This window comes from Macrobrachium rosenbergii, chromosome 50, assembly GCF_040412425.1.
Source record: "Macrobrachium rosenbergii isolate ZJJX-2024 chromosome 50, ASM4041242v1, whole genome shotgun sequence".
NCBI lineage: Eukaryota > Metazoa > Arthropoda > Malacostraca > Decapoda > Palaemonidae > Macrobrachium > Macrobrachium rosenbergii.
In genome coordinates, this window is record NC_089790.1 from 2,450,001 (window position 1) to 2,467,794 (window position 17,794).

Consider the following 17,794-nt stretch of genomic DNA (forward strand, 5'->3'; position numbering starts at 1 on the left):
TTAGAAAGCCCTAGTCAACTTGTTCCTTCAGTGCTGGCAACCAAGTTAATTAGAAAATCAATAAAACTACAGCAGTTTTTAATTCAAGAGAAACAACCCTGTTCCAGTGAGGTGTTTGACGGCGAGCTAAATGTAAGTTCATTCATTTTACGTGGCTAAGAACCAACTGGTTACCTAGCAACGGGACCTACAGCTTCTTGTGGAATCCGAACCACATTATAGTGAGAAATGAATTTCTATCACCAGAAATAAATTCCTCTAAGTCTTCATTGGCCGGTCGGAGAATCGAACGCGGGCCCAGCAGAGTGCTAGCTGAGAATGGTACCCACCCGTCCAATGAGGAACGTTATAATGAACACAAACTCAACTAGTTTTCTGTGTATGATAACGGGAAGGAATGAGTCGGTATTCAATATTTGCTGCATTAAAATAAGAAATGCACTGAAGGGAATTAAAAGATGAAATCATTTACAATAAAAGAGCAATCTTTTTCATTCACTGCATTCCGATTGATGGAGTGCTGAAGAAAACTCTATTATGGTTTTGGCAAAGGTATCTTCGCCCGAGGAGGAGAGTGTTTGTGAAATACGAATGGCTCCGATAACAGCTATTTTAAATATTGAGATTATGGTCCCGATCACAACCTCACAGACCTCGAAGTCATCTCGGAAGACTCCACTGGCGAAGTCTGTATGTGAAATGTGATGTATATCTCTCGAACTCAAAAATCATGCCATTTATTTAAATGAATGAATAAGTTGTGTATGTGATCTACGTAATTTGAAATCGTAATTTTACCTTTTGGTAACTTTTAATTATATATATATGTATATATAAATATATATGTATATATATAGGTATGTGTGTGTATGCATATATATATATATATATATATATATATATATATATATATATATATATATATATATATATATATATATATATATATATATATATATACATAAACAAGGAAAGTGCACATTGAAGATGAAACAAACAACAGGGCGAATATTTCTCCACGAACATCGACATGAACAGCAATACACGAGTCTGACTGAAATGCCTTGTACGCGCAAGCGTATCGACAGTAAGGCAAGAGTGACAGGCACATTGACAGAAATACGACCAGACAAAGAAACGGACAAGTAGACCGACAAACGGAGGGAAAAAGTGGGATCTCCCTGGCTCTGTCAACGAGACACTAATGAATCAGCAAGGAGTAGAGGCGGCAAGGTTTAGATCTTAGAAACGCTGAGATTAAGAGAAACGAAACGAGAGGGCTAAAATATATACTAGTAATAGCAAACGTCTGCATCATTATAGCATATTTTTCTCACGACCAACTAAATATGACTGGTGACCAGCACGTTTTAAGGGGTCAATCATTTGCAATTCTCGGCTCACTTCAACTAAATAACTGTTCTCAGACCTTACCTACAACTTAACACTCAATAACTGTCCTCAGACCTTACCTACAACTTAACACTAAATAACTGTTCTCAGACCTTACCTATAACTTAACAGTCAATAACTGTCCTCAGACCTTACCTACAACCTAACACTCAATAACTGTCCTCAGACGTTACCTACAACTTAACACTCAATGACTGTCCTCAGACCTTACCTACGACTTAACACTCAATAACTGTCCTCAGACCTTACCTACAACTTGACAACCAAGAACTGTCCTCAGACCTTACCTACAACTTAACACTCAATAACTGTCCTCAGACCTTACCTACGACTTAACACTCAATAACTGTCCTCAGACCTTACCTACAACTTGACACCCAAGAACTGTCCTCAGACCTTACCTACAACTTAACACTCAATAACTGTCCTCAGACCTTACCTACAACTTAACACTCAATAACTGTCCTCACACCTTACCTACAACGTAAGGCCAGTATTAATTATCATCCTAGTACATTATTTTCCACTAGTTTTCTGTTGGTGCGATCTTTCAACCAGAAAGCTCATGATATTTTGCATTTGACCAGAGCTTCCTACGGATTAAGAACTGCGACAACTTTCGCTTTTTGTCTAAATAATTTTGTCACTTAGTTTTAAGACTTATTCCTGTACATGCATATTTTTACTCGTTCATTCCATTTGCACCTGCTGACTCTCACTTGTTTCATGTTGCAATGTTTCATTATATGCTTCAACTACAACTACGTATAGCTAGCTATACTACAACTAACAACGGAGCTATAGTTTTTGCTGATGACGTTCTATGGATATTTTTGTTTATTCATAATCAGGCATTTGTGAATTTCTGAACGCTTGATGCAAAGAATATTGGCCTCTAACTATAATGAATCTTCTTTCCTAAATGTTCTTCTCTGCTTAAATATGTGACTATGAATACATATGTTTATGACTTTCTCTCTCTCTCTCTCATACACACACATATATATTAATGTATGTGTGTGTGTGTATATATATATATATATATATATATATATATATATATATATATATATATATATAAAATATATGGATTATATATATAAATATATGTACATATATATATATATATATATATATATATATATATATATATATATATATATATATATATATATATATATATATATATAGTATCATATATATATATTTCATAGGTATCTGGACTTTTTCTTGTCTAGGTACATAACACATCAGTGGGAATCATACCTTTCATTTAGCACTATATAGAATACTTTTGCTTTATCTCTCTCTCTCTCTGCTTCTGGGTGGGTACAGGAGTAAATGGGATGAACTCACTCACGCGCGAGAGAGTCCCCTTAAAGTGTCAACACTTAACCTCAAGAGGGGTTAAGATCTTCATTGAATTCGGCTCATTATCACACAGCCGCTTCACCTTAACTCCCACAAACTCCAGACACTGACGAACTTCGAACCTCTCTCTCTCTCTCTCTCTCTCTCTCTCTCTCTCTCTCTCTCTCTCTCTCTCTCTCTCTCTCTCCTCTGGCAAGTTAGCCATCTGTGTATCACTGCTTGAGTGCGTGTTTGTCAGCAAAAGCACTTGGCGATGCTGGGAAATTGCCAAATGAGGGGCTTCCTCTGATATCTGGTTTATTTCAAGTGGGGATGCATTGGTAAACAGGTGGAAGTCTGCTGGTTTCAGTTTTATGGATTTTCGTTTGTGCTGCATCTATAGAATTTTGTAGTTCACGAACTGTTTCTTACCTAGTACTTCAAAACTACCGTTGGTTACTTTCTTTTAGCTTTCCGTAAAGAAAACTACTGTGCAAGGTTTGTCTGTCCGCCCTCAGATCTTAAAAACTACTGAGGCTAGAGGGCTGAAAACTGGTATGCTGAAATTGCAGCTCTCTAGCCTCGGTAGTTTTTTTTTATTTCATTTAAGGTTAAATTAGCCATAATCGTGCCTCTGGCAACGATATAGGCCACCACCGGTCCGTGGCTGAAAATTTCATGGGCCGCGGTTCATACAGCATTATACCGAGACCATCGGAAGATAGATCTTCGGTGGCCTTGATTACACGACGTACAGTAAACTTGATTACGCCGAAGAAACCTCGGCGCATTTTTACTAGTTTTGAATGTGTTTTCAGTCAAAACAGACATTTCTTGTGGAACTTCAAAGGCAAACTCTTTAAGTCAGGACAGAGATGCCGGGATCGAGAACAAGTATAACGGGGACAGAAGGTTTATCAGACAGAGTACTGACAATAGGATGTTTTGGGAAACTACCACGGTAACGGGGTTTGTGACTGGTAACCAAGGTGACCCGAAAGTAAACAATCCTTCAAACTCACAGGAAGTGTTGAGATGACGAGGGAAGAGCGACCGGCAATGTTTAACATGCAAGAAGAGGTTGACTAGAATTTCTTCAACCCAGTGGGAAGAGCTTAATATATAGACGGGTGATCTCTTCACGCAGATATATGCATAATGGTGTTCCCTTGTGCAATAATTGCTTTTTACGTTCTCCCGATAAGTTTTCCATACTGATGGTATTTTATCTTGTTTAAGATAAGACTGCTTTAGTGAGGATAAAATAAGACCCTTTTCTTGAAATGCAGTTCTTGATCTATACTGCTACAAAAAAGTATACCTTAGTTTAACCAGACCACTGAGCTGATTAACAGCTCTCCTAGGGCTGGCCCGAAGGATTAGACTTATTTGACGTGGCTAAGAACCAATTGGTTACCTAGCAACGGGACCCACACAGCTTATTGTGGAATCCGAACCACATTATACCGAGAAATGAATTTCTATCACCAGATATAAATTCCTCTAATTCTTCACTAGCCGGCCGGAGAATCGAACGCGGGCCCAGCACAGTGCTCGCCGAGAACGATATCGACCCGTCCAATGAGGAACTTATACTGCTACAGATATATACTGTAAATCACGAATTGAACTGAAGAAAGGCGGGTCTTCTTTAACCAATTCTGTAAAGAACGTTAACGTTCTTCATATTCTTCTTCAATTTTATTCCCGACGTCAAAATTAAGTTTCATCCAGTACCAGTTCTGCCAACTCGCCCCTGCAAGAGTCAAGGCTGACGCCAAAGACCCAACACCACTCCAAACATCCAACGAAAGTGACGTCAGCGCATCTGAGCGCACTTCGTATTTTCGTTTTTCTCAGAAGCCGTCGCCAGCGACTTCCAGCGCGGTTCTTCCCCCTAAATGCGGAAGGCCATTACGGCAATGCTTGGACAGTGAAGAGGGAAACTCAATAAGCAAACACGAGCAGATGCACTGCCTGGCGCTCGCCAAACGCCGGCAGTGGCGCGGACGGGCAAAGTGAATTCTAAGAACGGGGAGGGATTCCCAAGAGATGCCGCGTCGTCTGCCGGTGGGATGATTTTTGTTGTTGCTCCGTGACAGGGCAATGAGAAAGACGCTTCTCTTAATACGGCACTTCGCTCTCCGTTCTGTCCTTGGTTGGGTTGTCGTTTCCCGAAATTTTGACGAACCGGGGGATTCTAAGCGGGGAGTATATACTGGTCAGTGAATGGCACGAAGAAAATGTTATTTTCGCAAACCCAAACTTTTCAAACTTGAAACAAAATGACCTCAAATAAAACGAAACTATTGCTCAAAACTTCGTTACTTATTCAAGTCATCAACTGCCTCTAACGTTTATGAGAAACTAACATAAAGAGAAAGTGGCTTCATTTGCATATATAGAAAGAAAGTGGCTTCATTTGTATATATAGAAAGGAGAGAGAAGAAAGGGTATGGGGACACAAAGAAGGTAGAGCAACAAATATGAATATAGGCGTTGGAAAAATGGAACAGGTTGAAAAAAGACGAAAGGTAACCAGCGTGTGCAAAAGATTGAAAAGAGGCTTAAATTCTGTATTGGAAGCCAAGGTAGGAATGTATGAAAGGACTGTTGAGCCAACTCTCCTTTATGGAATTGAAAAGCGGATACTGAATGCAAATGAAAGAAAAAAAAGATTGATGCTGTTGAATTTAACAGTTCGCACTAGATATGCAGCATTAGAGAAAATGACAAGATGAGAAATGCAGAGATAGGCAGAAATGGCAAAACGGTTATGTAGGTGAGAACATGGATCACAATGTTTAGAGGTGTTCCGGCCATGTGGAAAGAATGGTCAATGATGAATCAGTTAAAAGTATATAAATCAGAATGTTGTGAGGCAGGATGGGAAACGGACATAGAAAGATTTATCTCGAAGGAATGGGAATAATTTCCAGGAAGAACATGAACGCGTTAAAATATAAGGGTGAATGGCATAGTGCACATATAGGGGAGTTTGACGCAATGCCGATGAGCGCCTGCTTAGATTATAACTCGGTCGATGTTATGGGAATTTTACGGCACAGACAACTCATCCATGACCAAAAAGTTAAAAGTATAAATAGCAAACAAGGAGGAAAAATCAACAGACACTGTTTCTCCGAAAAGGTGCAAAGAATAAACAAAAACAAAAATGAAATAAAAAGTAAGAAACGAAGAAAAGTGACGTTTCCTGAGGACTTGTAGAGTGAGTTCTCCGAGGCCCGAAATCAAATCCACCAGAAATAGGACCATTCCTCCATCTACGTGCTGCTACTCCAGACACCCGAATTTGAAGCGCCCCAAAGTCCGAGAGACCTATTTTTTTTTTTTTTTCTCGCTTTCACTCCCAAACACGTTCGCTCTGAGTGCATCATTTCTTTGGTTTCATCTTGGACTGGACGTCCCCACTCACACATGCATACACGCGCGCGCGAGTACAAACGCACACATAAGTCACGCCTGCGCGCGCGCGCGCGTATAAACCAGTTGAGCTTTTTTTTTAAGGTGTGTAAAGGGGTTTCCCCACGTAGGGAAACAGTGATGGATATGAGGAGGATTTGTTGTCTGAGAATTTCTTCCTCGCGGAACGCTCGGAGGAAAAGGGAGATTCCATGAAGAGTTTATAATTTCCAGTGCGATTTTCTCTCTCTCTCTCTCTCTCTCTCTCTCTCACTGTAGAACTTTGGGTTCAAGATTATCTTTATACTTTGGGTTGATATTATCTTTATATAATATATATATATATATATATATATATATATATATATATATATATATATATATATATATATATATATATGTTTGTATATAATATAAATATATGTGATTATATATATATATATATATATATATATATATATATATATATATATATATATACATACTGAGAGAGAGAGAGAGAGAGAGAGAGAGAGAGAGAGAGAGAGAGAGAGAGAGAGAGAGAGAGAGAGAGAGAGAGAGAGAGAGAGAAAGTAAATGTCGAAAGTCGAACGGGTTCCAGCAATCTTTCAGCTGAAACCCATTCACCCATAACTTAATTAACAAAACAATACGACATAAAGCAACAATTCCATCTTCACTCAAAACAGCAGCTGTGATTAACCGGCAACAGATCATAAAAAAAAAAAGAAAACTCCAATAGCAACCCGGCATATATCCTTAGAGGCAATTGAAATAATCAAATTAGAGAGCTAACAGAACTGTCAGGGGGGGGGGGCGTGGGAATGAATAATAATGACTGGAGGTATTTCCAAAACGTATTTTGGAACACTCGTAATTCACCGATTTTGCTTGTAGCAAATCCTTCCATCAGTCACGTTCCATTCACCGGCCGAATAATAACGCTAATTTTGATCCTAAACTATTAACAGGAACAGAAATGAATGGCATGCTTTAGAGAGAGAGAGAGAGAGAGAGAGAGAGAGAGAGAGAGAGAGAGAGAGAGAGAGAGAGAGAGAGAGAGAGAGAGAGAAATCTTGTGAAGTATCGTAGGAAAATTAACCGGTATCATCACCAGTAAGCGTTTATATACAGTACAAGTATATATGGTGGTAGAAATCGCATTTGCCCCGATGAAGACGGGGTATTTTTCACTACTCTGTGCAAGTCGCTCCTCTGCATTTCATATATGTATACATATGTATATGTATGTATATATATATATATATATATATATATATATATATATATATATATATATATATATATATATATATATATATATATATATATATATATATATATATATATATATATATATATATATATATATATATATATATATATATGAGAACTTAGTTACAGGTTGTGGGCACCTCAGTTCGAAGAAATACCCCATTAATGGTAGATGGGCATCTTCACATGAGGCAAGAGGCAACCACGTTCTCACTTGTGAGGAATACCAAGTAAATTGATAACATCTTCACCACCACCTGTATGGCGTGAAAGTTACAATGGCCAGGGCGTGGTGCCTGCAGCCCCATCCCCAACGCTTTTTGTTCCCAAAAGGTCAGTCAATAAAGTAATAAGAAGCTGGGGTTGTTGAATATATGTGGAAGTGGTGAAGATTAGAAAAGAAAGCAAGATAGCTCATTTGTTTACAACGAGGAACCTGGATATGAGACCTAGGTGAAAGTGTAGTGTGTGCATGATCAGAAAAGGTGTAAAACTTATGGTACCAAAGAGATCTAGGGGTTGAATGGCAGAATACATATCTGTTTCAGTTTTGTGGGCAAAACTGAGTGTGGCAGGAGAAAAAGTTTCTTGGCGAATGTGAAGAGTATTTCATAGAGCCTAAATCTATGCCCTGCAGGGCTTGGAGTACATGTAAGGATGGGTGAGCTAGATGATTTAAATGTAAATGTAAGTGACAGAGAAAGAGATGGCACTGTGGGCAGATATGGAATTCTGGATTAAAAGAGTATGAAGATTGTCTTGTGGATATGTTTGGTGAAATAAGTTGTTGTTTCCCAATAAAAATAATTATACATATACTCGGGGGAGAGAAAATGGTGCAGGAAAGAATGTGTAAAAGTATGTAATAGAAAAAATAGCTGGAAGTGCAAGTTAATAGATATAATGAGTGAGAAGAGAAGTGGCTGGAGTATATCTGATCATTATTCGGTTGCAGCAAAAGTTAAGATTACGCGGAAGGTTAAGTGAACTTGATAAAATGGGAGTGAGGAGACCGTATAACGAGAAAATGGATACAATTTTTTCTAGTACTGAATACGTGAAGATGAACGAGTATCTATAAAGTGTGAAAAAAATTCCATGAAGGAGACTTCGAGTCTGGAGGAACACTTCAGGTTTTAAGAGGTAGGGAATAAAAACAAAAAGTGGTGTGATGAGGGAATTAGAATTTTAATGAAGAATAGGAAATTATTTGTGGTGAAACTGCACGACACAAACCTGACAGAAAGGAATATTGTCATATTTCTGACGATTACAAACCCAAGCACCAAGACTGGTGTTGCTAATGGTGCATTGCATCTATGCCGGGCACTTGACGATTTTCCGATTGCTTAAAACTCCAAAAATAGCCTCTCCATATTCTAGCAATATTCCTACTGTGTTACAAAATTATTCTAAGCTTGACACGTTACTCTAAGCCTAACTGGTATCTCTAAACACTGAGCCATTGTGATAAGCATCTCATTTGTTAAGTATTTTCCCATAATCTGAATTATTTCCCATAAAACAATAATGTACGTAAGGACAGCACCTGACAAATGTGTCTTGCATACGTCCTCCATTTAAGTGTAAAAATAAGTAAAATTAGCTTCCGACCTTCGTCGAGCATCAGAAATGAAAATTAGTGTTCCCATAAACGCAGTTCTGTTTAATGATGTTTGGTCCGAATCCCGGCGCTTGTTAAATAGGATTCGTAGGGAAAATCACCAACACTGTGAGTTATGGACTGATGTTCAAGCCCTTGTTTTTTTTTAAGTCCTTTCCCTAATTACAACAACAATTATTGCAATATATATCATTCTAATACAATAAATGTGCACAGATTGGACAGTCGATGGAGAAGTGGAAAGTTTGGAGAATTTTCTGAAGTAAACGAAATCATATATATATATATATATATATATATATATATATATATATATATATATATATATATATATATATATATATATATATATATATATATATATATATATATATATATAGAGAGAGAGAGAGAGAGAGAGAGAGAGAGAGAGAGAGAGAGAGAGATTATATCTCCTAGTAGAATAAATGTGCACAGTTTGGACAGTCGACTGAGAAGTGAAAAGTTTGGAGAATTTTCCCAAGTAATCGAAATCATATATATATATATATAGGTGTATACGTAGGGGGCCACGTAGGGTGGCGTAAAAAAAAAAAGAAAAAAGAAAAAAGACGCAGACACTTACCTACGACGTTGAGGAATGCCAGGAGCTCACAGAAGAAGTATCTGTAGGCCCACCAGTTGTGGTGTTTGAGATTGTCGGCGAGATAGTCCAGAAGAAGTTTCTTCTTCTGCTTCTTCTCTACTTCGGAGCAGATGCCTACGTCGAGATCCATCATTAGGGCATGGATTTTCCCACCTTCCCAATTTTTCCACATCCACCTCGGCGCATAGAAGCATATTGCCTGCAAGATTAAAGGGCAAGGACGTCATGCAAAAGACGACGGCGACTAACGACGAATTTGGAGGTGTGGAGGAACGGGTGGTGTTTTTTTTTTTTTTTTTTTTTTTTTTTTTGGTGGTGGTGGAGAGAGAGAGGAAGAAGAAAACAGGGTTCGATAAAAGCCAAAACAAAAAGGAAAGTCAACACAAACGTGGGAAAACGGATCCATCGAGATTTGGATGGAAGGGGGACACAATAAAATAACACAAGACGCGTCTCTCAGCTGTCCTTTGGTATAAATGCTTTTGAAAATGAGGGGGGGGGGGCAGAGGGGTGGGCCGGGGGTAAATAAATAAATGGCAGGTCATCAACAGTAGAAATGGAAAAAGCAGCAATTATAATACAAAAGGAGAACTTATTCTTAAGACATAAACTGTGATGAGGGCGATCTGACGAAGTGTGTCAAGTGTTCATCAAATGCCCACATTGGAAAAGAATTCAAGCAAAATACACTATGGATAATTTGGAATATGACCACATGATATATGATTATTTCTGTGTGAACAGTGATGAAATATAAGGTCGTTAAGAGTGCAGATTCATAATCGGATACAGTATATACGTGCGCTGACCGAGGACCTCAGTGGGCGTTCTCAAATTCCAGCTCAGTTAGACCTCTGGAATGAAAACTGACTGAGTTTTTTTTTTTTTTTTTTTTCTAATTAGCACAGGGAAGCGATGGAGAGGTGGGAGGAGGTAGTCGGCATTGGCTGGGATGAAGCAGTGATTGAAGGGAGGTGCGTGGATAAGTACACCTGCTGCGGCACGGGAATTAAGAGCACCTGTTGGTCATACAGTATATGTCTGCTGCGGCCAATACCTGTCGAACATCTGTTGAGGAATCTAAGACTACGGGGAGGAAACAATCTACTGTATACAGCATTGTAGAAGTCCTATTGATCATGTAGATATATATATTTATATATATATAAAAATATAAAGAGAAACATATACTGCATCGTGGAAAACTATCTCAGTACATGTAAATAACATACAAAAAAAAAAAAAAATCTCAGTCCTCGTGATTCTAAATTCTGGGCCAATCAAATGGTAGAACTTATATCTAAGTTGTCTAGTGGTTAAAATGCGGCTACTGTTTTCTAAGATCTAACTATCAGCTATGGGGTGATCGGTGATGTCACTAGCGTGTGGGATGGTGGTTCTTCTACAATCATCTTCTACAATTGAAAGGAACTGTGGAGGAATATCAGGAAATGGTATTTTCGTTGTCTGTTCGGCCAAGACGGACGGAGCTCTCTGTGCAATAGTGGGTATAAAACATTAGTATTTTTTTTCGAGGTGACGCAAGGTTGCTTGTGCTAAAACTAAGGGGTTATGTGAGGGTTGTTAGGAAACTACGTTATAAATCGACCTCAGGGGTTAATTTCAAATAAACCATGGTTACAACGGAGTTTTTGTTTTTTTATTTAACTTATTTTTTAAAATTTAGTATCATTATCATTAGGTAACTTACAGAACCAAAATTGTTTTTTTTTAGATATTAATAGATTATATGTTAGGTTCAAGAAGATCGCATTCCACTACTCAGTTACTCTAAAAACACAACACCCATTAACTTAATGTAGTTTGAACAGTTCAGCTAAAAATGACACACATGAAAATATCCATAATCTCTATCTTAATACGTAAAAGACAACACATAAAAAGATATACTTATTATTAAATATTCCTTAAAGTATAACTCGAATGTCAAGAGATACAATCTGAGAGAGAAATCTTCATTCCTTATCTTAAATAATAAATATTCTGTTGTAACGTATGGGAGGAAACCTCTCTGGGACACTGGTCAAGGTCTGGGAACACCTAGGGGAAAGTTGCAAAAAGGAAGGAGTGAAAAAAAAAAAAAAGTGGGTGGACACTTTTTTTCATTAAGTGCGACACATGACTTCCTCGGCGTCTTTGAGGTCCTAGGCAAGAAAGCGACCTGGTGTTGGGGGGCGAAATTTCAACATTGATTAAGTAGAGAGATGAAGTATTATTTCCAGGGCTACGTGAATAGTTGGACGGGGGAAATTGCAGGTAATGTCGGGGAATTGTAAAGTATATGAAATAATACATTTTTTTTTGTGAGTGTTTATGAAGATGAGTTACAGAGAGGCAGGCAGACGGGGAAAATACATTGAGAGAGAGAGAGAGAGAGAGAGAGAGAGAGAGAGAGAGAGAGAGAGAGAGAGAGAGAGAGAGAGAGAGATTGATCGTGTGCATTCATTACGCAGATTTATGTTAAGTAGCAGAACAATATTTGCTGTTTGTGGAGAGAGAGAGAGAGAGAGAGAGAGAGAGAGAGAGAGAGAGAGAGAGAGAGAGAGAGAGAGAGAGAGACGTTGCTTGTACGTCCTTATGACAATCCATTAAACTGACAGATTGTGCTCCTTCAGCGAGAGAGAGAGAGAGAGAGAGAGAGAGAGAGAGAGAGAGAGAGAGAGAGAGAGAGAGAGAGAGAGAGAGAGTCGAAAGTTCATAGACGACGCTGCTAGAAAATGAGAAGATGAAGAGTTTTGGACTTGAAAGGAAAAGTGAAAAACTTCTATTTTAAGCAGCGACTTCAAAATTCCGAAGAGGAGAGATGACGACTCTTTCTCTTTCCCAGGAGGGCCAGTTGCAGGTGGTCCCTCAAAAGGCAGAGCAAAACCGGACGTGGGAAAGAAAATTTTTGGGCCAATTTTACCAGTTCGTCAAATCTGTTTGATTCTATTTTGTACGAACAGATTCAAGAATCTGTGTCTACATAAAAAAGAAATTTACTATTTTGTAAGAATATTTGTCTACGGGAAGAGAAATTTACACCTTTATGTTATTTAAGGTGAAATATAACTTGTAGGAATCCCTGAATTCTTAAGAATGTATATGTGTTTGTGTGAATAGATATTCTCAGAATGTATGTATACAGAAAAAGAAATTTGCTCTTTTAAGTTATTTAAGTTATATTATATTAACTTGAAAGGTTAGGGCCACCTGAGAGAGAGAGAGAGAGAGAGAGAGAGAGAGAGAGAGAGAGAGAGAGAGAGAGAGAGAGAGAGAGAGAGGGTGTTGTTTCTGCGCCCGTATAGCAATCCAATAAATTTACAGATTGTACGAGAGAGAGAGAGAGAGAGAGAGAGAGAGAGAGAGAGAGAGAGAGAGAGAGAGAGAGAGAGAGAGAGAGACTCACAAGGCTACCGAAGATGAACATGAAGATGGCGATGAGGCAAATGATCAAGAATGTACGTCCAAATCAGTCACTTCTTTCTGGATTAGTGGAAGAAACCGCTGACTGTTATGAAGACTGTTAGAGACACATCATTAACTACAAACAGATGCAGAAAATAATACAAAAGAACCAGTCGAAGTGTTTGAACCACATCACTTCAAGAAGCGTAACACAGCGGTTTGGGGCTGGAGAGCGAAACGAAACAAAACAAAACTCAGCTCTTGCAAAAAGAGACGGAAAGTACCGTACTGTTCAGCGAGAATTCGCTCCAGGCGTGCTGCAGAGTTCACTACATAATAATGACTGATTGTGATGCCAGGGCTTATATTTATCATAATGATTCCCCGCGCCAATAACCGCCCGATTTCACTTTCAATTATGACATTTTTAAAGCAATTAGCTCGGCAGCGAGTCATTAAATGATTTAAATATGTTAATGCATTTACACCCAGCTGCACTCCGAATAGAGCGGTTCAGTAATGGCGCTAGACTTTTTTCAAATCACTTCCCCCTTTTTTTATATCTGGCAGCAACCTGGAGGCAAAACCTCGACCTTGGCGTTCAAGTACCAACACAGAGCGTCAAATAAGGGCGGTCTGGTTTTCATCCGAGATCAAAACCAGAGCTTTTTCATGACTTCATTTTGATAAATCTGTACTGCGGGAATCCTCTCACAAATCGAGGAAACACAAGCAGTGGGTCAAGACACTACAGGGAGGTCCGCAACCCACCAGAGACGGCACCCGAGGAACCGTCGAACTCAAACCATTCCTCGAGACTCTTCGTGTTGGCTCCACCATTCCTCGGGTGTCCTCACCGGGAAAGGGGGATCCCCCACTCTTGAGCCACTGCTTGAAAGCAAACGAAGCACACTTATATAGATATATATATATATCCACTCGGAGGATACAAACATGCACCGAGGTCTCTTTGCAAGAGCTGAACTTTGAGTTAAGTGTTTAGAATTTTTTCACTTTTTTGTTTTTTTTATCCGGGATTTTCCTCCCTTTATGATGGGCATGAAATTCTTTTAGAATTTAGATGGAATGGAATGGCTCAGTAAGGTCGATGGCGATATTGCCAATTAATTCTCTCGCACTTTCTAGCACTGCTAATAGTTTCTGATAATTGAGAAAAGCAAAAAGAATTTTAAATATGAGCAGAACTTGTTTCTTAGATTTTAATCATTGAAGTCTTTACGTGATCACAATGCGAACGTATAGATTAGGAGCAGAAATTATTCATCTGACCTTGGAAAGGAAAGGAACTAATTACCTCATCAAATTCTGTGAGGCTGATAGTAATTATTAGGAAAATTAATATTATATTCAATACTATATAAAATATTACATCCGCGAGTTATCTCTGAAGTCAGTGACAGGTCAGAGCAAAACACTAAATAGCAATTTTGTTGAATAATTATCAAAAAAACGAAAATCACTTTAGCTCACCAACGAGAATCAAAATGACATGAAGTTTAAACTGGTATTATGAAGAAGAATTTATTACATCTGATTTAGATGACTAAAAATATGAAAAGAAAAACACAAATGATGATCACGGCCACAGAAATATATCCTGAGACGAATGTTCTAGGAGGTAATGACAGAGGGACTTAGATAGTAAGAAAAAAAATCGTTATTCTTACAGACTACAGTCAAATCTTCTCTCCAGCACCCAGATTAATGGTAAGAGTATATATAACATTGCTTGGTTAATTTAGTACAGATCCAGCACCGGAGTACCGGAGACATTAACGCCACCGTTAGTTTAAGGGAACATAAAGGAAAAGATAAAAAAAAAGAACTATTTACGCACTTCATTCAGTCAGTTAAAATGAGAGTTTTAAGTAAGGCTACTAATTAGTTTGGCAGAAGAACACAGAGTGTTAAGATCCGGAAGAAACTGTGCTTTCATTTTTTTTTTTTTTTTTTTGAGAGTTGGAAACTGAACCGACACAAAACAACTAGGAGAAGCGAACACAAAAAACAAAAGGGAAAAAGAGAGACAGAGAGAGAGAGAGAGAGAGAGAGCGAGAAAGTCTTTTTCTCCTTTCTTTTCGTTTTGTTTCCAAAGCTCGGTTTTAACGGAGGGAACTAAAAAAAAAAATAATAACGAAAGAGGAGAGAAAACCGCAGGTCAACATTCTTCCTCTTTTCTCTTGCAGCCAATCTGCTTCCATGGGTCGTGGTGGACGCGTAAGAATATGGTCTCCAAAAGAAGGCAGAGAGATATAATGATATGCAATTAATTGGTGATAATAATAATAATAATGATGATAATAATAATAACAGTAATGATAATAATCATAATAATAATAACCGTAATGATAATGGTAAGAATAATAATAAGAATAACAAGAGATAAGTACGAAAGATAAGAGACAGAGAGTCAGAATGGAAAAACCAAGAGGCCGGGAAGCTGAATTGGTAGCCAAGTCTCTGTTTAACCATCAGGCAAATGATATAAAGAGAGGACTCTTGTTATCGCTAGTTTAGATAATATAAAGAGAAAGCCAACCAGGCCAGTGAGAGCGTAAGAAAGTACAAAAGAAAATAGAAGCAAAAAATTTACTAAAAAGAAAAATATATATATTTATAAATATACTAAATAGACAACATAATGCTACTAGAGGCTGCAATACCGTAATGAAAAAAATAATCTACTCAGTCAAGTCGTAAAATGGTTCAGCTCAGATCTAGGAATTACAGCTAGAAAAATATCGTACTCTTCTGAGAAGGAGAAGAAGAGTTCGGTGAAAGAACAACTGCTGGCGGTTCTCGAATATATACCTTATATATAAAGAAAAAGTAAAAAAAAATGTAAAAAAAAGTGGGCTATTTTCCCCCTGTTTCGTAGCACTTTGAGGGGTGACTTAATTCTACAAAGCAGCCGTGCTCTACTTTTGGGAGTTCATCCCTGGCCATCCCTTCCTGGAAAATATATACTTTCCAAGGGAGGAATTATTCACCTTTAATGTCTTTTTATTTTTTGGGGATTATCTTTAGGCTCCTGAAAAAAAAAATAATAATAAGAATAATACTGATAACAGCATCGCGACATTCAGCTGTAGAAAAAATGCACTGGATGTGAGTATAATACTTCTTGCCATGCCTGGAGATGAATAGATCATAAAATACTGTAATTCTTTTTTTTGAAAGAGTCATGACCAACTCAAAAACTACCAACGAAATGTAAAAAAAAGCTTATAAAATCAAGCCAAGACTAAATTGCATAACACTTAATGACGTGGACATGTAATAAATTAAACGTACAAACAGAGAAAAACATAAAGAGTAAAAGCTATGTTAAAAGAAACGAACGAAAAGAAAAGAAATAAACACGGAGATCAGACTCGACACAAAATAGAATAAAACGTTTTCCTCTCACACACATACACATGTACACAACCCTATTCAATTTCAAAACACACTCGCAATTTCCGAACGTCTTCACGGTAACCTGAGCTTGTCCTGAAAGGCGACTAATCAGTATTCCACAAAGAGTATTAGACGACACAACACATGACTTGAAAACGGATAAGGAACCTGTACAGTACCTGTGAGATAATCACCAACATTACCACAAAATGTATCCATCGAGAATTACACCTGAAGTGCAGGTGATTGCCTCACAGATATATCACTCATGTTCTTTTTCCATTTCCCCCGTTTACATCGACTCCACGTTACTGCGAATTCCCCCGACGCGAGTGGGGAAAGGGATTGAGAAACACCACAAATGAAACGGCGATTACAATCACCTACAATACCTCCATAATTAGAGCAAAGTAAACACCGGGAGCTTTTGAGTACCCCAGAACAACACGAAGACCAATATCCGACGAGCAAACGTACGGAAGCAAAATTTAAATAATTGCATTTATTATAACCCACGTCAAAAAAAAAAAAAAACCTATCCGCCCGGACTGGGCAATGCTCAGGGAAATCCGCTTAAACATACCCGCGGAATCGATAAGGTTTTAACGAGGTACGTATACCATCCAGGGATGTACTGAAGTAATCACTGAAAGCCAGACCTTCCGCCAAGAAGGATTTATCATCATTTGCAGCAGCCTCGGAGTTAACAAATGCACATCAGTTTCATTTGAAGGATAAAATAGAACAGAATATCGAATTTGGGCCAAAGGCCTAGCACCGGGGCCTACGAGGTCATTCATTGTTAGAGAGGGAGGAAGGCCAGGCGGATGAAAGAATATGAACGGAGGTACAGTAAACGGAATGAAAGAGGCTTCAGATAGTGTTTAATAAACGCTGTTTATGTATATCCAAAAAAAATTTTATGAATATACTTTAATAATAGCCATAGGCACGGTGATGAAAATTTCCTTGGCAAATACCATTGGCCTCCGGGGAAAACAGAAAATATATATAAAAAATAAAAGACGAATTAGAGCCAAATCAAAAATGAAATCCCTGTGCCGAAAACTTCCAAAAGAAGCTATATATATATATATATATATATATATATATATATATATATATATATATATATATATATATATATATATATATATATATATATATATATATACACTGGGAGTACTATTAAGGATGAGTACTATACCCCATTCACATGAAACGTGACATTTCACAAAGAATGTCGCGGATAAGAT

At 38.0% G+C, this 17,794-nt stretch overlaps 1 protein-coding gene across 1 annotated transcript in view; it reads right to left on the minus strand.

The window, feature by feature from the left end:
• Nucleotides 1–17,794, minus strand: part of shakB (shaking B) — a 723,747-nt gene that overhangs the window by 175,550 nt on the left and 530,403 nt on the right. The window contains exon 2 of the mRNA XM_067093386.1: nt 9,690–9,909. Within this exon, the coding sequence (XP_066949487.1) occupies nt 9,690–9,909 (220 nt within the window). The remainder of the gene's footprint in view (nt 1–9,689; nt 9,910–17,794) is intronic.